The 26735-nt window shown below is 37.7% G+C and overlaps 1 protein-coding gene across 2 annotated transcripts in view; it reads right to left on the reverse strand.

Moving 5' to 3' along the window:
- The window catches only part of GABRA3 (gamma-aminobutyric acid type A receptor subunit alpha3), a 282373-nt gene that overhangs the window by 155126 nt on the left and 100512 nt on the right, over positions 1-26735 (reverse strand). Inside the window, exon 2 of one of the 2 annotated variants that reach the window (XM_065901349.1) lies at positions 20243-20408. In XM_065901349.1, coding sequence (XP_065757421.1) covers positions 20243-20382 — 140 coding nt within the window. In that variant the 5' untranslated portion in view covers positions 20383-20408. Of the gene's footprint in view, positions 1-20242; positions 20409-26735 lie in introns of those variants that run through there. The other variant, XM_065901350.1, reaches the window with a different exon arrangement.

Genomic DNA, 26735 nt, shown 5'->3' on the forward strand with positions numbered 1-26735 from the left:
ACAAAATTAAAAACACAGAGGGGAAACAGAGACTCTACTCTTGGAGGACACACACAAGGTCTTGCATGCACCGGGACGCAGGGCAAAAGCAGTGACTTCATAGGAGCCTGGGGCAGACCTACTTGCTGGTCTTCGAGGGTCTCCTGAGGAGGCAGAGGGCAACTGTGGTTTCCTTGGGACATAAAAGCTGGAGGTGAACACACCTGGGAGTACCCATCTGAAGGCTGACATCTTGCTTGGACATTAGCACCAAGACCTGGCCCAATTCAACAGCCTCTAGACTCCAGTGCTGGGACACTTTGGGTCAAACAGCCAATGGGGCAAGAACACAGTCCCATCCATCAACAGACAGGCTGCCTAAAGACTTCCTGAGCTCACAGCCATCTCTAGACACTCCCCTTGACATGGCACTGCCCACCAGAGGGCCAAGACACACCTCCACACACCAGTGGGCAGGCACCAGTCCCTCCCACCAGGAAGCCTGCAGGAACCTCTAGACCAGCCTCACCCACCAGGGGGCAGACACCAGAAGCAAGAAATATACAGTCCCATAGCCTGTGGAACTGAGTTCACAAACACAGCTCAGAATCTACCTTGGGGCCAGCTGGTCCCTGGCCCGTGGGTGATGAGAGAGTACTACTGGGGCATATAGCACATCCCATACAGATGGCCACTTCTCCAAGCTGGAGAAACATAGCTAACCTTCCACATACATAAAAACCCAAATAGAAGGTTTAGAAAAAGTGAGACAGTGGAGGAATATGTTGCAGATGAAGGAATAAGATAAAACCCCAAAAGAACGACTAAGTGGCATGGAGGTAGCCAATTTACCAGATAAAGAATTCAAAGTAATGATCATAAAGATGATCCAAGATCCTGTGAAAATAGTGGATGCACAGAGCAAGAAGTTACAAGAAGTTTTTAACAAAGAATTAGAAAAAATAAAGAACTGAATAGTTGAAGAATACAATAACTGAAATGAAAAATATGCTAGAAGGAATCAATAGTAGAATAAATGAGGCAGAAGAAGAGATACATGAGCTGGAAGACAGAGTGGTGGAAATAACTGCCATGGAACAGAATAAAGAAAAAAGAATGAAAAAAAAATGAGGACAGTTTAAGAGATTTCTGGGGCAATGTCAAATGCAGCAATATTCACATTATAGGGATCCCAGAAAGAGGAGAGAGAGAGAAAGGACCTGAGAAGATATTTGAAAAGGAAATAGCTGAAAACATCCCTAACATGGGAAAGGAAGCAGTCACCCAAGTCCAGGAATCACAGAGAGTACCATACAGGATCAAGCAAAGGAGGAACAGGCTGAGACACATAGTAATCAAACTGACAAAAATTAAGATAAAGAGAAAATTTTAAAAGCAACAAATAACATACAAGGGAAACCCCATAAGGTTATCATCAGCTGATTTTTCAGCAGAAACTCTGCAGGCCAGAAAGGAGTGGCATGATATATTTTAAGTGATGAAAGGGAAAAACCTACAACCAAAAATACTCTACCCAGCAAGGCTCTCATTCAGATTCGATGGAGACATCAAAAGCTTTACAGACAAGCAAAAGCTAAAAGAATTCAGCACCACCAAACTAGCTTTACAACAAATGCTAAAGGAACTTCTGTAGGCAGAAAAGAAAAGGTCACAACTAGAAACAAGAAAATTATGAAATGGGAAAGCACACTAATAAAGGCAAACATACAATAAAGGTAGGAAATCATCCATACACAAATATGATATCTAAACCAGTAATCGTGAGAGGAGGAGAGTACAAATGCTGGATATTTCCAATACATTTGAAATTAAGAGATCAGCAATTTAAAACAATCATGCATATATGTAGACTGTTACATCAAAACCTCATGGTAAACACAAACCAAAAATATATAATAGATATATACACAAATAAGAAACAGTAATCCAAACACAACACTAAAATAGTCAACAAATCACAAGAGAACAAAAGAGGAAAGGAAGAAAAAAGACCTACAAAAACAAATCCAAAACAATTAACAAAATAGCAGTAAGAATATACATATCAATAATTACCTAAATTTAAATGGATTAAATGCTCCAACAAAAAGACACAGACTGGCTGAATGGATACAAAAACAAGACCTGTATAAACGCTGTGTACAAGAGACCCACTTCAGACCTAGAGACACATACAGACTGAAAGTGAGGGGATGGAAAAGTATTCCATGCAAATGGAAATCAAAAGAAAGCTGGAGGAGTAATACTTATATCAGACAAAATAGACTTTAAAGACAAAAGTCTTTAAAGAGACAAAGAAAGACAAGAGACAAAGGACACTACATAATCAAGGGATCAATCCAAGAAGAAGATGTAACAATTGTAAATATATATGCACCCAATATCGGAGCACCTCAATATAGAAGGCAAATGTTAACAGACATAAAGGGAGAAATCGACAGTAACACAATAATACTGGGAGATTTTAACACCCCACTTACATCAATGGACAGATGATCCAGACAGGAAATCAGTAAGGAAAACAGGCCTTAAATGATGCATTAAACCGTATGGACTTAATTGATATCTAGAGTGTTTCATCCAAAAGCAGCAGAATACACATTCTTTTCAAGTGCACATGGAACATTCTCCAGGATAGATCACATGCTGGCCTGAAAAGCAGCCTCAGTAAATTTAAGAAAACTGAAATCATATCAAGCATCTTTTCTAACCACAACATTATGAAGCTAGAAATCAACTACAAGAAAAAACTTCAAAAAATACAAACAGGTGGAGGTTAAACAATATGTTATGAAACAACCAATGGATCATTGAAGAAATCAAAGAGGAAATAAAAAATGCCTAGAGACAAATGAAAATGAAAACATGATGATCCAACACTTATGGGGTGCAACAAAACAGTTCTAAGAGGGAAGTTAATAGAGATACAAGCTTACCTCCGGAAACAAGAAAAATTTCAAATGAACAACCTAACGTTACACCTGAAGCAACTAGAGAAAAAAGAATAAACAAAACTCAAAGTTAGTGTAAGTAAAGAAACCATAAAGATCAGAGCAGAAATAAATGAAAAAGACTAAAAAACAATAGAAAAGGTCAATGAAACTAAAAGCTGGTTCTTTGAAAGGAAAAACAAAATTGATAAACCTTTAGCCAGACTTATCAAGAAAAAAAGGGAGAGGGCCCAAATCAATAAAATTATAAATGAAAAAGAAGTTACAACCAACACCACAGAAATACAAAGGACCATAAAAGACTACTACAAGCACCTATATGCCAATAAAATGGACAACACAGAAGAAATGAACAAATTCTTAGAAAGGTACGATCTCCCAAGACTGAACCAGGAAGAAATAGAAAATGTGAACAGAACAATTACAAGTACTGAAATTGAATCTGTGATTTAAAAACTCCCAACAAACAAAGGTCCAGGACCAGATGGCTTCACAGGCAAATTCTATCAAACATTTAGAGAATTAACACCTATGCTTCTGAAACTACTTCAAAAAGTTGCAGAAGAAAGAATACTTATGAACTCATTCCATGAGGCCACCATCACCCTGATACCAAAGCCAGACAAAGATATCACAAAAAAAGAAAATTACAGGCCAATATCACTGATGAACATTGATGCAAAAATCCTCAACAAAATACTAGCAAACCAAATCCAACGATACATTAAGAGGGTCATATACATGATCAAGTGGGATTTATCTGAGGGATGCAAGGATTTTTCAATATTCACAAATCAATCAGTATGATATACCACATTAACAAATCAAAGAATAAAAACCTTCTGATCATCTCAATAGATGCAGAAAAAGGTTTTGATAAAATTCAACATCCATTTATGATAACAACTCTGCAGAAAGTGGACAGAGAGGTAACATACCTTAACATAATAAAGGCCATATATGACAAACCCACAGGTAATATCATACTCAATGGTGAAAAGCTGAAAGCATTTCCTTTAAGATCAGGAATAAGACAAGGAGGTCCACTCTCACCACTTTCATTCAACATAGTTTTGGAAGTCTTAGCCATGGAAATCAGAGAAGAAAGAGAAATAGAAGGAATACAAATTGGAAAAGAAGAAGTAAAACTGTCACTGTTTGCAGATAACGTGATACTATACATAGAAAGTCCTAAAGATGCTACAAGAAAACTACTAGAGTTCATCAATGATTTTGGTAAAGTTGCAGGGTACAAAATTAATACACAGAAATCTGTTGCATTTCTATACACTAACAATGTAAGGTCAGAAAGAGAAATTAAGGAAACAATCCCATTTACCATTGCATCAAAAAGAATAAAATACCTAGGAATAAACCTACCAAAGGAAGCAAAAGACCTGTACTCCCAAAACTATAAGATGCTGATGAAAGAAATCGAAGACAACACAGACAGATGGAAAGATAAACCATGTTCTTGGATTGGAAGAATTAATATTGTCAAAATGACTATACTACCCAAGGCAATCTACAGATTCAATGCAATCCTTATCAAATTACAAATGGCATTTTTCACAGAACTGGAACAAAAAAATTTTAATTTTTATGGAAACACAAAAGACCCTGAATAACCAAGGCAATCCTGAGAAACAAAAACGGAGCTGGAGGAATCAGGTTCCCTGACTTCAGACTATACTACAAAGCTACAGTAATCAAAACAGTATACTGGCATTTAAAACAGACATAGGTCAATGGAACACGATAGAAAGCCCAGAAATAAACTCATGCACATATGGTCAACTAATCTATGACAAAGCAGGCAGGAATATACACTGCAGAAAAGAGAGTCTCTTCAGCAAGTGGCAGGGGAACATTGGACCGCCACATGTAAATCAATGAAGTTAGACTACTCACACTATACACAAAAATAAACTCAAAATGGATTAAAGACCTAAAAATAAGACCAGATACTATAAAACTCCTAGAGGAAAACTTAGGCAGAATACTCTTTGACATAATTGCAGCAATACCTTTTTGGATCCATCTCCTAGAGTAATGGAAATAAAAACAGAAATAAACAAATGGGACCTAATTAAACTTGAAAGCTTTTACACAGCAAAGGAAACCATAAACAAAACAAAAAGACAACCTACAGAATGGAAGAAAATATTTGCAAATGATATGATTGAAAGGGATTAATTTTCAACATATACAAACAGCTCATACAGCTCAATATCAAAAAAACAAACAACCTAATCAAAAAATGGACAGAAGGTCTAAAAAGACATTTCTCCAAAGAAGACATACAGTTGGCAGAAAGGCACATAAAAAGATGCACGACACTGCTAAGTATTAGGGAAATGCAAATCAAAATACAATACACCACACCCGTATCACCTCACACCAGTCAGAATGACCAACATCAAAATATCTACAAATAATAAATGCTGGAGAGGGTGTGGAGAAAAAGGAACACTCCTACACTGTTGGTGGGAATGTAAATTGGTACAGCCACTATGGAGAACAGTATGGAGCTTCCTTAATGAACTAAAAATACAGCTACCATATTATTGATCCTACAATCCCACTCCGGGGCATATATCCGGAGAAAACCATAACTTGCAAAGATACATGCACCTCACTGTTCACTTTAGCACTATTTACAGTAGCCAAGACATGGAAGCAACCTAAGTTTTTCATCGACAGATGAATGTATAAAGAAGGTGTGAAATATATATATGTATATATATATACACACACACACACACACACACATACATGCATATACACATACATATACACACCAATGGAATATTTCTCAGCCATGAAAAGAATGAAATAATGCCACTTGCAGCAATATGGCTGGACCAAGAGATTATACTAAGTGAAGTAAGTCAGACAGAGAAAGACAAATATCATATGATATCACTTATATGTGGAATCTAAAAAAATGATACAAATGAACTTATTTACAAAACAGAAGCAGACTCACAGACATAGAAAACAAACTTATGGTTACCAAAGGGGAAGGGGGGAGGGATAAATTAGGAGTTCGGGATTAAAATATACCTACTACTCTATATAAAATAGATAACCAACAAGGACCTACTGTATAGCATAGGGAACTATATTCAATATCTTGTAATGACCTATAATGGAAGATATTATAAAAAAGAATATATATATATAAAAAACTCAGTTATACATATATGAGTTACTGAGCTGTATACCTGAAACTAACACATTATAAATCAACCATATTTCAATAAAAAAAAATTTAATAAAAAAGATGTTAATCTTGAAGAAGAAGCATAAAAAAATAAAATACATTTTGTCTGATAGGAAAAAAAGAAAATAGTTACAGCTATAATATTATGTTGATAGATACATAACATAAAAAGATGAAAAGTGAGGCATCAATATAAACTGTGGGGGCAAGTAAATGTGTAAAACTTTCTTATGCAATTGAAGTTGTTATCAGCTTAAAATAGAAGATTATAAGATACATTATGAAAGCCTCATGATAACCACAGAGCAAAAATTAGATACACAAACAATGTAGAGAAAAGAATCAAAGCAACCCACTAAAACAATCATCAACTAACAAAAAGACAGCAAGAGAGGAGGAAGGAAACTAAGGAACTTCAAAACAATCAGAAATCATGATTAAAATTTAGTGATAGTAAGTCTTTATCCAATCATGTCTTTAAATATAAATGTTTTAAATTCTTCAATTAAAAGACACAAAGAAGCTAAATGGATAAAAACAACAACAACAAATACCAAGGCCCATCTATATGCTGCCTATAAGAGGCTCACTTAAGCATTAAGCACACTCACAGGCTGAAAGTGAAGGGATGAAGGTATTTCAAGCAAATGGAAATGAAAAGAGAGCAGGGGTAGCCATATTTATATCAGACGAAAGATACTTTAAGTAAAAAACTGTAACTGGATACAAGAAGGTCATTATATAATGATAAAAGGGTCAATTCTTCACAAGGATATAACAACTGTAAACTCATGCACACTCAATATTGTAGCACATAAATATATTAAACAGTTATCAATGGATCTGAAGGGAAAAATAGACAGCAATGAAGTAACACTAGGGGACTTCAATACCACACTTTCAATAACTGATCCATCATTCAAATAGAAGATGAATAAGGAAATAATGGATCTGAATGATACCTTGGACCAAATAAACCAAACAGACATTTACAGAACATCCCATCCAACAGCAGCAGAATACACATTTTCTCTAGCACACACAGAACATTCTCCAGGATGGTTCATGTAATATATCATAAAACATGTCTTAGCAAATTTAAGAAGATTGAAATCATAAAAACTATGTTTTCCAACCACAGAAATATGAAACTAGAAATCAATAACAGGAGGAATGCTGGAAAATTGAAAATATGTGGAATTGAACAACATGCTCCCGAACAACAAATGGGTTAAAGAAGAGATCAACATGGAAATCAAGAAATATTTTGAAACAAATGAAAATGGAAGGACAACATATCAAAACATGTGGGATGCTGCAAAAGCAGTTCCCAGAGGGACGTGTATAGCAATAAATGCCTACATTAAGAAACAAGAAAGATCTCAAACAAGCTACAAACAGAAGAACAAACTAAGCCGAAAGTTAACAGAAGAAAGGAATTATCAAAGATCAGAACACAGAGCTTCCGGGAAGATGGCAGAAGAGTAAGACGTGGAGATCACCTTCCTCCCCACAGATACAACAGACATACATCTACACGTGGAACAACTCCTACAGAACACCTACTGAACACTGGCAGAAGACCTCAGACCTCCCAAAAGGCAAGAAACCCCCCCACGTACCTGGGTAGGGCAAAAGAAAAAAGAATAAACAGAGACAAAAGGATAGGGAAACGGGACCTGCACCAGTGGGAGGGAGCTGTGAAGCAGGAAAGGTTTCCACACACTAGGAAGCCCCTTCACGGGCGGAGACGGTGGGTGGCAGAGGGGGAAGCTGCGAAGCCATGGAGGAGAGCACAGCAACAGGGGTGCGGGGGGGCAAAGCGGGGAGAGATGCCTGCACAGAGGATCAGGGCGGACCAGCACTCACCAGCCCGAGAGGCTTGTCTGCTCACCTGCCGGGCCAGGCGGGGCTGGGAGCTGAGGCTTGGGCTTTGGTCAGAGCGCCGGGAGAGGACTGGGGTTGGCGGCATGAACACAGCCTGCAGGGGGTTAGTGCACCACGGCTAGCTGGGAGGGAGTCCAGGGAAAAGTCTGGACCTGCCAAAGAGGCAAGAGACTTTTCCTTCCCTCTTTGTTTCCTGGTGTGCGAGGAGAGGGGATTCAGAGCGCTGCTTAAAGGAGCTCCAGAGACGGGCTCAAGCCGCAGCTAAAAGCGCAAACCCCAGAGACGGGCAGGAGACACTAAGGCTGCTGCTGCTGCCACCAAAAAGCCTGTGTGCGAGCACAGGTCACTGTCCACACCCGCCTTCCGGGAGCCTGTGCAGCCCACCACTGCCAGGGTCCCAGGATACAGGGACAACTCCCCCGGGAGAACGCACGGCGCGCCTCAGGCTGGTGCAATGTCACGCTGGCCTCCGCCACCGCAGGCTCACCCCGCACTCCGTGCCCCACCCTCCCCCTGGCCTGAGTGAGCCAGAACCCCGAATCAGCGGCTCCTTTAACCCCGTCCTGTCTGAGCGAAGAACAGTCGCCCTCTGACGACCTACACGTAGAGGCGGGGCCAAATCCAAAGCTGAGCCCCTGGGAGCTGTGAGAACAAAGAAGAGAAAGGGAAATCTCTCCCAGCAGCCTCAGGAGCAGCGGATTAAAGCTCCACAATCAACTTGATGTACTCTGCATATGTGGAATACATGAATAGACAACGAATCATCCCAAATTGAGGAGGTGGACTTTGAGAGCAAGATTTATGATTTTTTCCCCTTTTCCTCTTTTTGTGAGTGTGTATGTGTATGCTTCTGTGTGAGATTTTGTCTGTATAGCTTTGCTTCCACCATTTGTCCTAGGGTTCTATCTGTCCGTTTTTTAAAAAATTTTTTTATTTCTTTTCTTAATAATTATTTTTTTATTTTAATAACTTTATTATATTTTATCTTATTTTGTTACTTTATCTTCTTTCTTTCTTTTTTCCTTCCTTCCCTCCTTCCTTCCTCCCTCCCTCCTTTCTTTCTTTCTTTCTTTCATTCTACTTCTACTAATTCTTTCTTTCTACTTTTTCTCCCTTTTATTCTGAGCCATGTGGATGAAAGGCTCTTGGTGCTACAGCCAGGAGTCAGTGCTGTGCCTCTGAGGTGGGAGAGCCAACTTCAGGACACTGGGCCACAAGAGCTCTCCCAGCTCCACATAATAACAAATGGTGAAAATCTCCCAGAGATCTCCATCTCAACACCAGCACCCAGCTTCACTCAACGACCAGCAAGCTACAGTGCTGGACATCCTATGCCAAAAAACTACCAAGACAGGAACACAACCCCACCCATTAGCAGAGAGGCTGCCTAAAATCATAATAAGGCCACAGACACCCCAAAACACACCACCAAACATGGACCTGCCCACCAGAAAGACAAGATACAGCCTCACCCACCAGAACACAGGCACTAGTCCCCTCCACCAGGAAGCCTACACAACCCACTGAACCAACCTTAGCTACTGGGGACAGACACCAAAAACAACGGGAACTACGAACCTGCAGCCTGCAAAAAGGAGATCCCAAACACAGTAAGATAAGCAAAATGAGAAGACAGAAAAACACACAGCAGATGAAGGAGCAAGATAAAAACCCACCAGACCTAACAAATGAAGAGGAAATAGGCAGTCTACCTGAAAAAGAATTCAGAATAATGATAGTAAAGATTATCCAAAATCTTGGAAATAGAATAGACAAAATGCAAGAAACATTTAACAAGGCCCTAGAAGAACTAAAGATGAAACAAACAATGATGAACAACACAATAAATGAAATGAAAAATACTCTGGATGGGATCAATAGCAGAATAACTGAGGCAGAAGAACAGATAAGTGACCTGGAAGATAAAATACTGGAAATAACTACTGCAGAGCAGAATAAAGAAAAAAGAATGAAAAGAACTGAGGACACTCTCAGAGACCTCTGGGACAACATTAAATGCACCAACATTCGAATTATAGGGGTTCCAGAAGAAGAAGAGAAAAAAAAGGGACTGAGAAAATATTTGAAGAGATTATAGTTGAAAACTTCCCTAATATGGGAAAGGAAATAGTTAATCAAGTCCAGGAAGCACAGAGAGTCCCATACAGGATAAATACAAGGAGAAACATGCCAAGACACATATTAATCAAACTATCAAAAATTAAATACAAAGAAAGCATATTAAAAGCAGCAAGGGAAAAACAACAAATAACACACAAGGGAATCCCCATAAGGTTAACAGCTGATCTTTCAGCAGAAACTCTGCAAGCCAGAAGGGAGTGGCAGGACATATTGAAAGTGTTGAAGGAGAAAAACCTGCAACCAAGATTACTCTACCCAGCAAGGATCTCATTCAGATTTGATGGAGAAATTAAAACCTTTACAGACAAGCAAAAGCTGACAGAGTTCAGCACCACCAAACCAGCTCTACAACAAATGCTAAAGGAACTTCTCTAGGCAAGAAACACAAGAGAAGGAAAAGACCTACAATAACGAACCCAAAACAATTAAGAAAATGGGAATAGGAACATACATATCAATAATTACCTTAAATGTAAATGGGCTAAATGCTCCCACCAAAACACACAGATTAGCTTAATGGATATAAAAACAAGACCCATATATTTGCTGTCCTCAAGAGACCCACTTCAGACCTAGAGACACATACAGACTGAAAGTAACGGGATGGAAAAAGATATTTCATGCAAATGGAAACCAAAAGAAAGCTGGAGTAGCAATTCTCATATCAGACAAAATAGACTTAATAAAAAAAAGATCAGAGCAGAAATAAATGAAATAGAGACCAGAAAAACAATAGAAAAGATCAGTGAAACTAAGTGCTGGCTCTTTGAAAAGATAAACAAAATTGGCAAGGCTTTAGCCAGATTAACTAAGAAAACAAGAAAGAAGACACAAATAAATAAAACTAGAAATGAAAGAGGAGATATTACAATTGATAGCACAGAAATATAAAAAATTATGAGAGACTACAATTATATGCCAACAAACTGGATAACCGAGAAGAAATGGATAAATTCCTAGAAACATATGACCCACCAAAAGATGAATCATGAATAAATAGAAAATCTAAAGAAACCCTTAACAATTAAGGAGATTGAATCAGTAATCAGAAAACTCCCAAACACAGAAAAGCAAAGGATCAGATGGTTTCACCAGTGAATTCTACCAAACATTTAAAGAAGAATTAACACCAATCCTTCTCAAACTGTTGCAAACATCTGAAGAGGAGGGAACACTCCCAAATTCATTTTATGCAGCCAGCATTACCCTGATATCAAAGCCAAATAAGACACCACAAGAAAATAAAATTACAGACAAATATCCCCGATAAAGATGTAAAAATTCTCAACAAAATATTAGCAAACTGTTTTCAAAAGCACATTAAAAATATCATTCACCACCTCATTACAAATAGCTCAATTTCGTTTCTTTTTATGGCTGAGTAATATTCCATTGTATATATGTGCCACATCTTCTTTATCCATTCATCTGATGATGGACACTTAGGTTGTTTCCTTCTCTGGGCTATTGTAAATAGAGCTGCAATGAGCATAGCACAGGGAGATCAGCTCGGTGCTTTGTGACTGCCTGGAGGGGTGGGATAGGGAGGGTGGGAGGGAGGGAGACGCAAGAGGGAAGAGATACGGGAACATATGTATATGTATAACTGATTCACTTTGTTATACAGCAGAAACTAACATACCATTGTAAAGCAATTATACTCCAATAAAGATGTAAAAAAAAAAATCATTCACCTTGATCAAGTGAGATTTATCCCTGGATGCAAGGATGGTTTAACACATGAAAAACAACAAATGTAATACACCACATTAATAGAATGAAAGATAAATATGATATAATCATCTCAACAGGGGCAGAAAAAGTATTTGACAAATACATCATTTCATGATGAAAATGTTCATTAAATTGGGTATAGAAGGAATATTCCTTAGCATAATAAAGGTCATCTATGACAAGCCCACAAATAACATCATACTCAGTGGTAATAAGTTAAAACTCTTTCCTGTAAGATCAATACAGAGATGCCCATTCTTACCATTTGTATTCAACATAATAATAAAAGTTCTAGCCAGAGCAATTAGGCAAGGAAAAGAAATAAAAACACCCACATCAGAAAGGAGAAGTAAAATCATTTCTGTTTGCAGATGATATAATCTTACATGTAGAAAACCTTGAAGACTCCACTAAAAAACTGTTAGAACAAATAAATGAATTCAGTAAAGTTTTAGGATACAAAATCAATACACAGAAATCAGTTGCACTTCTATACACTAACAATGAATTATCTGAAAGAGAAGTTAAGAAAGCAATCCCATTTACAATAGCATTGAAAATAATGAAATATTGAGGAATAAATTTAACCAAGGAGGTGAAAGACCTGCACACTGTAAACTATAAGACATTGATTGAAAGAGATTAAAGAAGACACAAATAAATAAAAAGATATCTCAGGTTCCTGGATTTGAAGATTAATACTGTAAATATGTCCATACTACCCATAATGATCTACAGATTCAATGTAATCCCAGTCAAAATTCCAAAGACATTCCTATTCACAGAAATAGGAAAAATTATTCTACAATTTGTTTCAGACCACAAAAGACCCTGAATAGCCAAAGCAATCTTGAGAAAGAAGGGCAAAGCTGGAGGTATAACAATACCTGATTTCAAGCTATATTACAAAGCTATAGTAATCAAAACAGTATGTTACTGGCATAAAAATAGGCACATAGATCAGTGGAACAAAATAAAGACCCCAGACATAAAACCTCACAAATATTCTCGACTAATTTTTGATGATGGAGCCAAGAACACACATTGGGGAAAGGACAGTCTCTTCAATAAAAGATATTGGGAAAACTGGATATCCACTTGAAAAAGAATAAAACTGAACCCCTACCTTACACCACTCACATAAAATTAACTTGAAATGGACCAAAGATTTAAATGTAATACCTGAAACTGTAAATCTCCTTGAAGAAAACATAGGGGAAAAGAGCCTTGACATTGGTCTTGGCAATAATTTCTTGGATAAGTCACCAATAGCACAGGCAACAAAAATTAAAATAAACAAGCTGGCCTACATTAAACTAAAAAGCTTCTGAACAGCTAAGGAAACAAACAATAAATGGAAAAGAAAACCTGCAGAATGGGAGGAAATACTCCCAAACCATATATCTGATTAGGAATTGATATTCATAACATATAAAGAACTCATACAACTCAACAGCAAAAGGGAAAATAATCCAATTAAAAAATGGGCAAAGGACCTGTGTAGGCATTTTTCCAAAGAAGACATACAAATGGCCATCAGGTGTGTGAAAATGTGTTCAACATCACTAATCATCAGGGAAATGCAACTCAAAACCACAATGAGACATCAACTTGCCTGCTAGGATGGCTTTTTATCCAAAAGACAAGAGATAACAAATGTTGGCAAGGATGTGGAGAAATAGGAACCTTTATGCACTCTTTGTGGGAATGTAAATTGGTATAGCTATTATGGAAAACAGTATGGTTATTACTCAAAAAGCAAATATTGTACTACCATATTATCCAGAAATTCCACTTCTCGGTATATATCTGGAGGAATTAAAATCAGTGTTGCACAGGGATATCTGCATCCCCATGTTCACTGCAGCATTATTCACAATAGCAAAGGTACAGAAACAACCTAAGTATCCACCAATGGAAAAGAAAATGTGAGATATACACATACATACACAAACACACACACATATACAAGAGAATATGGCATGTGTATGAGAAAGAAGTCAATCCTGCCATTTGTGACAACATGGATGGACCTTGAAGGCATTGTGCTAAGTGAGATAAGTTAGAGAAGGACAAATACTGTATGATATCACTTATATGTGGAATCTAAAACAACTGAACTTGTGCAAATGATAGTAGAATGGTAGTTACCAGAGGTTAGGGTTGGTGAGGAAATGGGGAGATGTCGTTTAAAGGTACAAACTTACAAGTAGTAGATAAGTTCTGGAGCTCTAATATACAACATAGTGATTATAGTAAACAATACTATATTATAAACTTCAAGGTTACTAAGAGACTAAATCTTAACTGTTCTCAACACAAAAGAAATGATAAATATGTGACATCATAAAGGCATTAGCTAACTCTACTATAATCATATTGCAATATATAAATGTATCAAACCAAAACATTTTTCATCTTAAACTTACACAATGTTATATGTCAATTATATTTCGATTTAAAAAAGTATTTTTAAAAATTCCTTTCCAGATCATGTATCTGCAATGTTCACAGACCTTTCATAAGTCTTCATGATTACCAAATAAAATCCAGCTCCTTGGACTGATATTCATGGCTTTCTGTGAATCTGCAATCTATTCCCAATATACTTTTACAGGTGTACATTCCACTACTTCTCTTTCTGACCAGAAATCATAGCCATATCAGATTATTCACCATTTCCCAATACTCCCCATGTTTTCATTTTCCGAGTCCAGTCATTCCAATAAGTGGAAAGGTCTAGCTAAAAATTCAGCACTAGGGATACCAGTTATATACTGGGAAGGGAATGAGAAACACCTGGAATTCAATAACATACATTCTAATGATTTTACAGAAGCCACTTAAAGAAAAAATAATAAACTGATTTTTGACTAGAATATGTCCAATATATCTCAAAAAGACAACTGTCTTTTTCTTAAATGGCTTCTATAGACTGGTTATGAAACTAAAGAAGTATTAGCTTAAGACACACCCATTCACTATGTGGTCCACCTGTTCACACTATTTGCAGAATTAAAGTAAAATAAAAACCAAGTCCTTCATACCTTCTTAGTAACTAAAAGCCACTGCTTCACAGAAACACACGAGAAGATCTGACTACTGTATCTTGTGAATGATTAAATGACAAGGTACTAACCTTAGAGATATGATTTCATATGTGAACATCAGCAGGTGTACCCTAACTTAAAATGGGTTGTATTCCAAAGTTTGCAAAGAATTAAAGGCACATTCTTCCTTTGAAACAATGCCATAAAGGGTAGCTACTTTTCCAGGCAAGGCTACACAAGTCTTTATTTCTCATAATTTATCTGAATGATTGTAATTGCCAATGCACGAGCACTATTTCAGCAACATTTCTCATTAAGTGGACTTTCATAGGCCAGCCTGAGAACCATTTATAACACTGCCTATGTGGAGAAAAGAATTATGACACAAAAGAAGGGAAACTACAGTACTAGGCATATTCTCTTCCCCACTATTATTTACTCTCTACCCCACAACCATGGCCATGACCAAAGCAATGAGCTGGTCATGGCCTCAAGTCTCTCAATCAATCCTAGTGACTAGTATCCTTACAATGGAGAGTTCTGACAGTCATCACCTTAACCAAGAAATCACATTTAGCATCAGTAATACTGAGACGACCTTGCCTCCTGACATGATACAATAGGAAGTCACAGTGTCATCTACCAAATATTCTTGATCCTGCCTTCAAATGTCCAGCTCTGCCCTGTGTTACAAATTCTACACTTCTACTTCAAAATGGAAAATGATATTTCTTATTCCTCTAGGTCCTATAAGAAAATTACACTTGCCCCATTTTAGCACAGGCTAGGCACTCATGTGACTGAGATATTAAGTATTCAGAGATTGAGGTATTACTATACATAAGTAGATGTTCACGTACACAAAATAAATGGACATGTGCCTAATTCATACTTAAAATTGACCAAACACATGAAAACCAATACATTGTAGCAATTAATAGCATGTACTCTGGAGCCAGACTGTCTGGGTTTCAGTCCTGGCTCTGCCACTTTTTAACTGTGTGAGCTTTGGCAAGTTACTTGACCTCTCCGTGTCTCCATATTTTATCTGTGAAACAGGAATAATAGCAGCACCTAGGTAGCAGGCCTGTTATAAGGATTATATGGATTAACCTATGTAAAGCACTTAGAATAGTGCTTGGTACATAGTAAGAGTTATTTAAACATAAGTTTTAAAGTAACAGGATAGGATATGAAAACTATAAATAAGAATAAAGTATTGAACTAAGTTTCAAAAAAATCTAATTAGAGAACAAAGGAGAGTGTTCAGTTTTAAGCAATGTCTGGAAAATCATATCATGTCAGGAGAATAGTTGAAAGTAATAAGAGTTATCCTGTAGACAAGAAAGCATGGAGTAGCTCTGAGACCTGTTATGTGGAAAAGGAAGCAAGTGCCACAGGGGCCTAAAACTGGTAGGCATTAGAGGAAGGTGGACTTCTGCTCAACATAGGAAGCACTTTCCAATCCCTAGAGCTATATGCCTGTGGTAATAATGCAGTTTACTACTGGAGGGATTCACACTGGTAGGTCAATCATAAAGCATAATGCAAGAGGGATTCTTGATCAGGGTAGGAGCTTAGGACTTACAGCTTCTCAGGTCCCACATCTGATTCTTAAATTTTAAGATTTGGTGATTGAATGGTAAAAGTATTAATGTATTGATTCCATAATAGAGATTATATACACATAGAAGAGATTAGAATTTGCATACTTATAATTCAAGTCAAAATTAGCTTGAGACATTCCCACTCAACATGTGCCATGCCTGTCCTCATTATTCACTGAGTTAAAGTAAAATAAAAACCAAGTCCTTCATGTTTCTCTTAGTAACTTAGTATTTACATGTGTGGCCACAGGTGCCAGTTTATTCTGAGATTAAGAGAACTGAGAAAATATATTTCACAATGAAAGCAGACACTTACAAGGACCTATGGAACATGGCACCAAGTCAGACTATGAATGTGACAGAGACAATGAATCAACAGTTCAACCATTTCCTCTTAAATTCACAGTATCTGCTCTCACCACTGCCAGCACTATGTAATCTTGTTGCAGAAAAAGTGGTGATATGGTGCCATGTAAATGTACAGCCTTGTGCCCAGTGTCTTTCATTTCCCCTTCCAGATATATTATACACTCTTCACCCTGTTCTCTTTCTTATAACGGTAAACTATATGAAATATATCAGCAGGGCTGCCACAGCCTCTGGCTTCAGAAGACAGAGGGAAAAAGAAGGGAAAGTCTGGGTATGTAATCTCTTGGCTCTCTTCCTGTGAAATCTCCTCCACTAAAGATCTCTTCACCTCTTAAGTAAACTTGTTTTACATGACATACCTACTGCTGGCCTTAGGTTCTTGCTGTATCTGTTGGAGGTGTACCTACACCCAGACCATACCTTTACTGTTAAGTCCTTTGCAAATGTACCCTCTTCAAATAGTCTTATTTGAAATGTCCCATCTGTATTCTTTGGGATCCTGTCTGATACACATCTCAAGTTTCAACAAATCTCAGTCAGACCTGAACAGAATATCCATTTGGCATTTACTTGCTACTGAGGTTGACCCATCATGAAATTGCTTATATTCAACCATTTTGACCCAGAGAAATGACATTTTCATAATGCCCCAACCTAACACTGTTCACACATATAGTTCTCATTTGTTAATGGTCAAACGAGGAAGCAGGAGTATAAGAAATTCCTTTATTACATGAAGCTGAAATTGTTCCCTGTAGCTTTTCTTTAAAAATATGGGACTTGGAATCAGAGACTGGTGTTCTAGACCTAGCTCTACTATTAATTTTCTGTAAAGTCTTAGAAAAGTAAATTTCCTTTTCTGGAACTCAATTTCTTCATGCACAAAATGAGGAATCAGACTAGATGCTCTCTATGCATTTTCCCATGTCTGCTATTCTAAAATTTCAGAATCCCATATTCCTAACTATACTGTAAGTTCTTTGAAAACAAGGACTGTGTCCCCAAAGTATTGTTCAAAGATTCCTTACATCAGAATCATGTGGGGCACTTGATAAAAATGCAAATTTTAGGCACTATCCCCAGAGCTACTAAATCAAATTCTCCACGTGTGGAGCCTGCTTCCTTGCTTACACATACCAAACATTGAGAACCATTGCATTTAGAACATGATTAGAACATGTTAGAACAAAGTACTGGTCAATAAACCAGTACTCCTCAACAGTCTCTGCTTTTTCAAGCAGGATGTTTTGGCCTTCTCTTTAATATAATTATTAAAAGGCTTGATTATTTGATTTTCTAAGCACCAACAGGACATAAACAAACTGATGTAAACAGGAGAGGTGACAACTGACACTGAGGATGGAGACACAAAAAGAAAAATAGCAGATATAGGATAAACACAATGAATGCTCTTTATGATGATCAGAGTCTCCAAGAAGTGGGACTATTCTGTTCAAAATCCTTGTTTAGGATTATTAGATAGCATGCAATACATTTTTAGAGAACTTTAATTCTCAGAGTTAAAATTAAAAAGACTGGGCTTCCCTGGTGGCACAGTGGTTGAGAGTCCGCCTGCCAATGCAGGGGACATGGGTTCATGCCCCGGTCCAGGAAGATCCCACATGCCACGGAGCGGCTGGGCCCGTGAGCCATGGCCTCTGAGCCTGCGTGTCCGGAGCCTGTGCTCCGCAACAGGAGAGGCCGCAACAGTGAGAGGCCCGCAAAAAAAAAAAAAAAAAAAATTAAAAAGCCTTTAACATTTGAAGAGGTAAGATTCATTTATTTAGAACTTCCATCTTATTTAGAACATCTATCATGCCCAATGAAATCACATACATGAGAAGTTAATAAGACAGAATTAGTCTTTCTTTCCCACACTGGGATAAAGAACAAAAAGGGCCACGTGGGTCACGTTTCTAAGGACATATCAGTCCAGTTGTGTAGCCCTCAGCCCCAGAGATTATTGTTGAAAATGCTGATAGAAGATGGAAAGACTCAGAGTACATTAAGATAATCAACTCTGCAAAAATAATTAGGAACACGTCCTAATGCTTCCAAGTATATGGGACAATAGCCAAATGTAAAACAACAACAAACACTACCAAAGAGTAAAATATCCTCCATAATATTGAAATATGTAGAGGCTAAGGGGGGTGATTTCTAGTAATGATATTCTCTGAGTGAGGTTGACTTTTAAAGTCAAAAGAAGTTCAAAATAGCTGAAGAACATAAAGTTTGGTGACAGGAGGACTAAGAAATAAGGGTAACAAATGGGTGGAGGCTGGGTCATACTGGGTCTTATAAAATCATATTAAGGAGTTGGGACTTTAGGGATAATAGAAAGTCATTAAGTAACTCTAAATAGGACAGATATAATGCAACATGCATTGTGGAAGAAACACTGGCTACATACTTTAGGAAGTAAAACCAATTAGAGACTCTTGCAGTAGTCCAAGTGGAAGACAACATCAGATTAAACTAGGGTGGTAGCAGGAAAGTTGGAAAAAAGTAGATGAATCCAAGGAATGTGGGAGGAAGAAATGACAGATCTTAGGGATTGATTGAATCTGTAAAGTGAAGGGTAGAAAGCATAGCTATAAAAGCATGAAGAAACCAAATATAGAATTTACTGTTACTACTACGTCAAGATTTCTTTTACTATGCCAGTAAAACCATCCCCTGGCTACTTCAGGGTATTACCATCAGCTGAAGGGAACCATCTCACTGTAAAATGCCTGGGAGGACAATGACTGACTGAGATGAAGCTACAAAAGCCATTCATGCTCCGTATCTCCCCATGGGGTCAAATGGAAGCTACACTTCAAGTGAAATCACACCTTTGTTTTACTTTTGCTCCTTCCCTATCTCACTTCCCTTACTTCTTACAAGTTTCCCTCCTTAACAAATGAATCTACATATGCAACAGAAACAGACTCACAGAGATAGAAAACAAACTCATGGTTACCAAAGGGGAACAGGAGGGGGAGGGATAAATTAGGAGTATGGAATTAACAGATACACACTACTATATATAAAACAGATAAGCAACAAGTATTTACTGTATATCACAGGGAACAATATTCAATATCTTGTAACAACCAATAATGGAAAATAATCTGAAAAAAAGAATATTTATATAACTGAATCAGTTTGCTCTACACCTGAAATTAACACAATATTGTAACTCAACTATTCTTCAATTAAAAAAAAAAAGCTCTGGTCAAAGGCAATAATTTATCACAGTCTTCTTTTGTTCTAGGAGTTAAGGGTACTTACCCGCCAATATCGTGCTTCACAAAGTCCCCAGGTTCTTGTCGCCTTGATTCCCCTTGGCCAGTTGTTCCAGGGAGAATATTAATCAGGAAGAGAACCCCAAGGCTAGTCATGTAGAACTGACTTATTTGTGTGATTATCATCTTCTTAGGCACCAACTTGGAGAGACCTGTGAGTTCCATGTTCAGGGAAAGAGGAAGGGGAAAGGAGTAGAAGACAAAGGGAAGGAGGAAGAAGTGGTGAAAAAAAATATTTTATTCAACTCTATTAGAGCCATTTAACTTCCAGAATATACAGCTACTAAATGCTTACTGTTACAGTCCTCCTTCTGCAGTTCATCAATGCCACCAAAATTCACTCCTGGCATATCCCTCTCTTGATTATACCAGAGCCTAACCAATAGAGGGTAGTATAAAGACCCTAAATCAGTAATTGGAATACTTAGGTTACAACGCCATCTTTTTCCCTGTCTTCTTTTAACTAGGTGAGTCACAGAACTTCTCTTAGCCTCAGTTACCTCTTATAATCTGAGATCTTAAAATAATCTCTCATGTCTTCACTTTATTTTTCCCCCATCCTGTTTGATTTTTTACTATCACAAATGCCTTTTCCATGAATAACTGTATAATACTGTAGAAAATCCTAGAATATTAAGACCTGGAGTCTCTTTATAGAATTTTTGGGATTGATTCTCATCTTGATACAGTTAAGCAGTTTTCCAAAATATCAAAGGGCCTGGAGAAGATGGACTGTATCCTCTGAATCGGGTTGAGAAAATGCTGAATGATGAGACACCATGATTCCTGAATAGGAATGCAACGTTTTCCCGTAAAGAGATATTTGAGGGCAAAACCAGTCCCATATAGGGGCCACAACATAAAGAAATCCAAGCCTAGTTTCCTGGTACAGAAGTCCCTACGTGGTCAGCAAACTATACTGACGATAGAATTATGCAATTTTGAGTTGCCTATATGCAAGGCTGTTTTATGAACTCTGGATTGGTGGAGGTTTACCCAGGACATGGGGTTAAGAAAACAGTGTAAAGAGGCACTTGCTTGTTACCTCTAAACCTTATGGCTTCTTTGAATTTGAGACACTGACCACTTGAAGGAAACCTAATTCTGACCCAGCACCGTACTCTTTTACAGTCATATAGGTGGTTTAATTTTCAGAGGGCATAGAAGGATATGAAACGTTTTTCCTAAGGAAAGTTTGTACAAGACACTAATACGTAAAACAGATACATGCTGAAGAGCTATTCTGGTAGATGAGAAGATGAAGAACAAAATCTTTCTAAATTGATCCTAACCACTCCACCCCACCCCCGCCCCAAGGCAGCCACTAGGTTCTATATTAGATTGAATCTGATACAGGCATAGAAAACTATGATACAGGAAAAGATGGATTTCTGACATGAGAAAATGTCCACATTATAGATAGAAATAGTCATAGTATTTGGCTGTATCACATAAATTTGCCAATATTTGACAATTTTTCTTTCACAAAACAGCAATTTCTTATGCTCAATTTAATATGTGCTGTGACATTCATGATTCATGAGCTGTACAAGAGTTGATGGCTATTTTACAGAAATCAACAGAAACAGTACAGTTAAGAAAACCATAGCATATGAGTAAGAAAATATGGTACATAAACAGACAATTCTGGGGCAAGAGAAACAGCTGTAGTATGGGCAATAACTCTCTGACATATGCTCAAACATCCACAGGGCTTTAGAAGACCCTAAGGTTGAAAATCACATGACAAAGGTTAATGCTCATATAATCATGATTGACAATTACTCTACAGGAACAAAGAGACTTGGTACAGGATATGAAGTCTAAATTGTAGAAATAATACATGGAATATAGGACAGAACTATGATGCATGCTTAAAAAACATGAGTGCCTGAGTAACAATCCTGGGTTTAGGAGAAGATGGCCATGCTGCATGAGCAAAGATACTCATAGTGTATGTTCAACTATGCTATTCTAGTATATAACTATGGCTTATGTTCAAATGATCATGGTAAACAAGGAGCAAATCTTCACACTAAGCATAGATGCCAATGACACAGAAACAAATGCCCATGATTTGGAAGGAGAAAACTATGATGCATAAGAAGACAACAATGTTATATAAACTCATGACTAAGATACATGTTCAAATAACCATTATGCATGAGAAGACATCCATTATATATAAAAGAGGTTAGACATAATACATGCCCTCCAACTACCATGACACTTGCTAGCAAACAATATTATTATTCATGTGAACACATTTATGATATAAAACCATTTGGCTATGGTATATGTCAGAAAACCATAGCACATAAACCTACTAACCACTGAACAAGAGAAGAGGGCCTTGGTACACATTTCATTAAGACATTGCACGTGATCAAAAGAATGCCACTAGACTGCTGGACAACAATGTGAATATACTTAACAACACTAAACTGTACAGTTAAAATGGTTGATTGTCATGTGTTTTTTTTTTACCAGAATTAATATTTGTTTGTTTGTTTGCGGTACACGGGCCTCTCACTGTTGTGGCCTCTCCCGTTGCAGAGCACAGGCTCCGGACGCGCAGGCTCAGTGGCCATGGCTCACGGGCCCAGCCGCTCCGCGGCATGTGGGATCTTCTCGGACCGGGGCACAAACCCGCGTCTCCTGCATCGGCAGGCGGACCCTCAACCACTGCGCCACCAGGGAAGCCCAGAATTAATGTTCTAATTAAAAAACAACATGCTACTGGAAGAAGCAGAGTCTTAGCAAGTTAGCAAATATCTATAAAACAGACCCAACCCTGATATATGTACAGAGAAATATGGCACATTAGAATATATTAGCATTAAATGAACATAAATCCATGTACATGCTCAGATGATCATCAAACAGTACAGAGAAGGACAGTAGAAGAGCAGACACTCAAAGTTATTCTAACAACCTTGCTGAATTTTCAAGTGACCATAGTGCATAAACCATGACACTTGAATAAAGAGCCTTCAAACATGATGAAGCATCTACCTAGCTGGAGACAACTATGGTATATGCTTAAACAACCATGATGAATGTGAAGAAGTATTTGGTATATTAGTCCTTAACCACGATGTGTGCATATACAATGTGTGTATCATGGCAACCATGATACAAGAATTAAGTGACATGGTTTAGGGGTAGATGGCCATGCTAGACTGCCATGATGCAGGAACAGGAGCCATGGTCCAAGAGTAGGTTGACATGCTCAAATTTTTCCACTGGAGCTGAGAGGTAAGGTATAGATGCAAGTGACCATAATGAAGAATAGATATCTTTCAAGTAACGATGACCATGGTGAATAAATTGCTATTTATAACATAAACAAACAAATATAATACTACACATACCCATGATGAATATACTGAAAATTACAGCAAAGAACATCATCTAATGACATGAATATTCAAACAACTATGTTGCATGAGCAGAATGTAAAACCTAATACTAGTTTTAAAGTTAGTATAAAGAAGCCGGTATACACTGCAAAAGTAGACAACCATGGGGTATGCTCATATAAATACAGCAAATGAATAAACACTGATGGCTCATATAAGTAGAGCAAATGAATAAACACCGATGACACATGAGCTTAAAACCAATGAGTGTATTCAGATAACCATGGTCACAGTGGCAGATCCCTCTGGTAGGGGCAGATTGGCTATAATATAGGAGGTAACAACCCTTGTGCAGGCTCAGAGAATCTTGGTATTAGAATGTATTATCTATGGTACAGGAACACACAATCATGACACATGCTCAAGTCACCATAATATGTAATTGCATAGCCAAAATAACAATGGTTACTCAATCAATTCACTCTGCTCAAGAACTAAAGGAAGGTACAAGGAACTAACCAGAGGGAAATCTCTATTAGCTGATAACTTACAAATTAACATCTCCATCCTAGATCTCTCCTGCAACCCATACCTGCACTTAGATGTCTGAGAAGCATCTTAAACCTAACACATTCAAATATCCACCTACACACACACACACACACACACACACACACACACACACACACACACACACACACAGACCTGGTCCTCCTGCAGTCTTTCTCATTTCAGGTAATAGTAACCCCACCCTTCCATCTGCTCAGTAAAAACTCTGATGTCATTCTTGACTCCACTTTTACTCTCACACCCCACATTCAATCCATAAACAAGTCTCATGGGCATTCCATTAGAAAGGAAACATATCCAGAATAAAACCACTGGTCATCACCTCTGCTGCTACTCTGGCTTGTCATCTCTTGCTGAGATCATTATAAAAGCCTCTTAACTGGTCTTGCTGCCTGTGCCCTTGCTCCCTTACAGTCTGTTCTTTAAACAGCAGACAGAGTGAAATTATAAAGTGTTAAGTCAGATCATGTCTCTCCTCTGTTCAAAACCATCCAATCGCTTCCCATTTCCCTTATTATGACCTACAAGAACCTACATGATCTTATCCCCAAATAGCTGGCTAACCTCTACTACCCTCCTCTCTTACTCACTCCATTTCAGCCATATGGCCTCCTTGCCACTCATTGGATATGCCAGGCTTGCTCCAGCTCTAGAGCCTTTGCATCTGCTATTGCCTCTACCTGGAATATTCTTCCATCAAATTTCCAGATAGTTTGTTCATTCCTTCACTTTAGGTTTTTATCCAAATATCACCTTTCTCATTGAGGCCTTCCCTGACCACCCTATCTAAAAATTCAATCCTTCTACACATCCCAGATACTTCCTATGCAGTTGCCTGCTCTATTTTCCCTTTTAGCACTTCTAGCATATATTTTATGTTTTTTTTTATCGCCTCTTTCCCCAGTAGAATATAAGCTCAATGGGGACAAGGAATTTTGCTTGTTTTATCCATAGATATATGTCCAATGCATAGAAAAGTGCTTGATAAATAATGCATACTTAATAAATAGCTAATGAATGTTATTTTGAAAAAGTCACATCCCTAAATGAGGTAAGATAGCATAAAGGATAGGGTGTAGGATGGGCTTTGGAACACACTAGATTAAGAGACTACTTGGAATTACCAAATATTAGTCATGTTAGGCTTTAAAGACCTCATTCTTTTACATAAAATGGGGGTAATAATACTCATCCTCTAAGAATTCTAAAGATTAAATAATATAACATACATAAAATGCCTGGCTAAAGACCTGTTACCAGGATGAGTCAGCTGTTATATCCTGTCCAAATATAAATTCATTTTGTCACAAACATTTGAGCATCCATTTTGTACAAGGCACCGATACAGTACATTCTTCTATAAGAATTCCTAAAACTCCTTTACCTTAGTGCTTAGAAAGTACTAGATACCAACACTCTGCCCACCAACTCCCCTGCTTGGATGCTATGAGGCACTATCTGCCAGAACTTTACCTGAACAGTATCCCAAGTGCTGCTACCCAGATACTATGAAGCCAAATCTGCCATTTCTTTGCCTCAATTTGTCACCAGAGTTTCATTTAAGGCCATCTAATTCTACCCAGCCTCAGGTCACTGTCACTATTAAACGTTTTGGAGTAAGAAAGATCCTAGTTCCAATCCTTGGTTTACCACATAGAAATCTGACATTGGGTGAGTGATTTGATTCAATATTCTCATCTATAAAATGTTGATAATGGTACTACTGACACATAGGAGTGTTATAAGAATTAAATGGTGTAATTCATGTACAGAATTAAGCATTATGTTTGATATATAATAATCCTTGGTCACTGTAACCTACAAATAAATTCCTTGATCTCTTGCCCTCCAACAAGCCTCAGCTCCATCCTAATTTAGCCACTCACTCCCATGGTCATAGCTTAAATCTTGTCATTACCAATCTATGGTCTCAAATAACTATCTGATCATATATTTCCAACCCTTTTCATCCAGTACCTTTATACTGTCAACCCTTCTACCCTCCTATCTCTAATCCCTTGATCTTACCACCTTTAAATTTCCCATCATCACCTTGGTGTTCTTACTTTCTTATCCTACTTGGATTACATACATAGTATGTAATTAAAATCATTACAATCATTCTCTGCTGTGAACCCTCAACACACTTGCCTTTCCCTTACTCTGTTGTGACTGCCTGGAAAAAATATAAGCCCTGGTTAAATCCATCTCTTTGCCTGCAACTAAGCAGCTAAATATAGCTGGAGAAAAATCCATAATTATTCCTGACTGGTCTCTCTAAATTTTCCCCAACATACTTCAAATGTCCCATGATCCTTTTACGTCCCATGATCCTTTTACACTTGCCAAACCAATTTACTCTCCCACTTTCTGAAACAACTATTTTTTACTTTCTTTTCTCTCCTTAATTCTCCAGTAACTCTTCTCCCAGACTCTCAACAGATGGCTTTGCTTCTTATTTTCCAGGAAAAATAAAACAATCAGAAGATTTTATCCTCATAATATCAATTATTACAATCTACCTGAATCTCAGGCATATACTCTACC

Source organism: Phocoena phocoena, chromosome X, assembly GCF_963924675.1.
Source record: "Phocoena phocoena chromosome X, mPhoPho1.1, whole genome shotgun sequence".
Taxonomy (NCBI): Eukaryota; Metazoa; Chordata; class Mammalia; order Artiodactyla; family Phocoenidae; genus Phocoena; species Phocoena phocoena.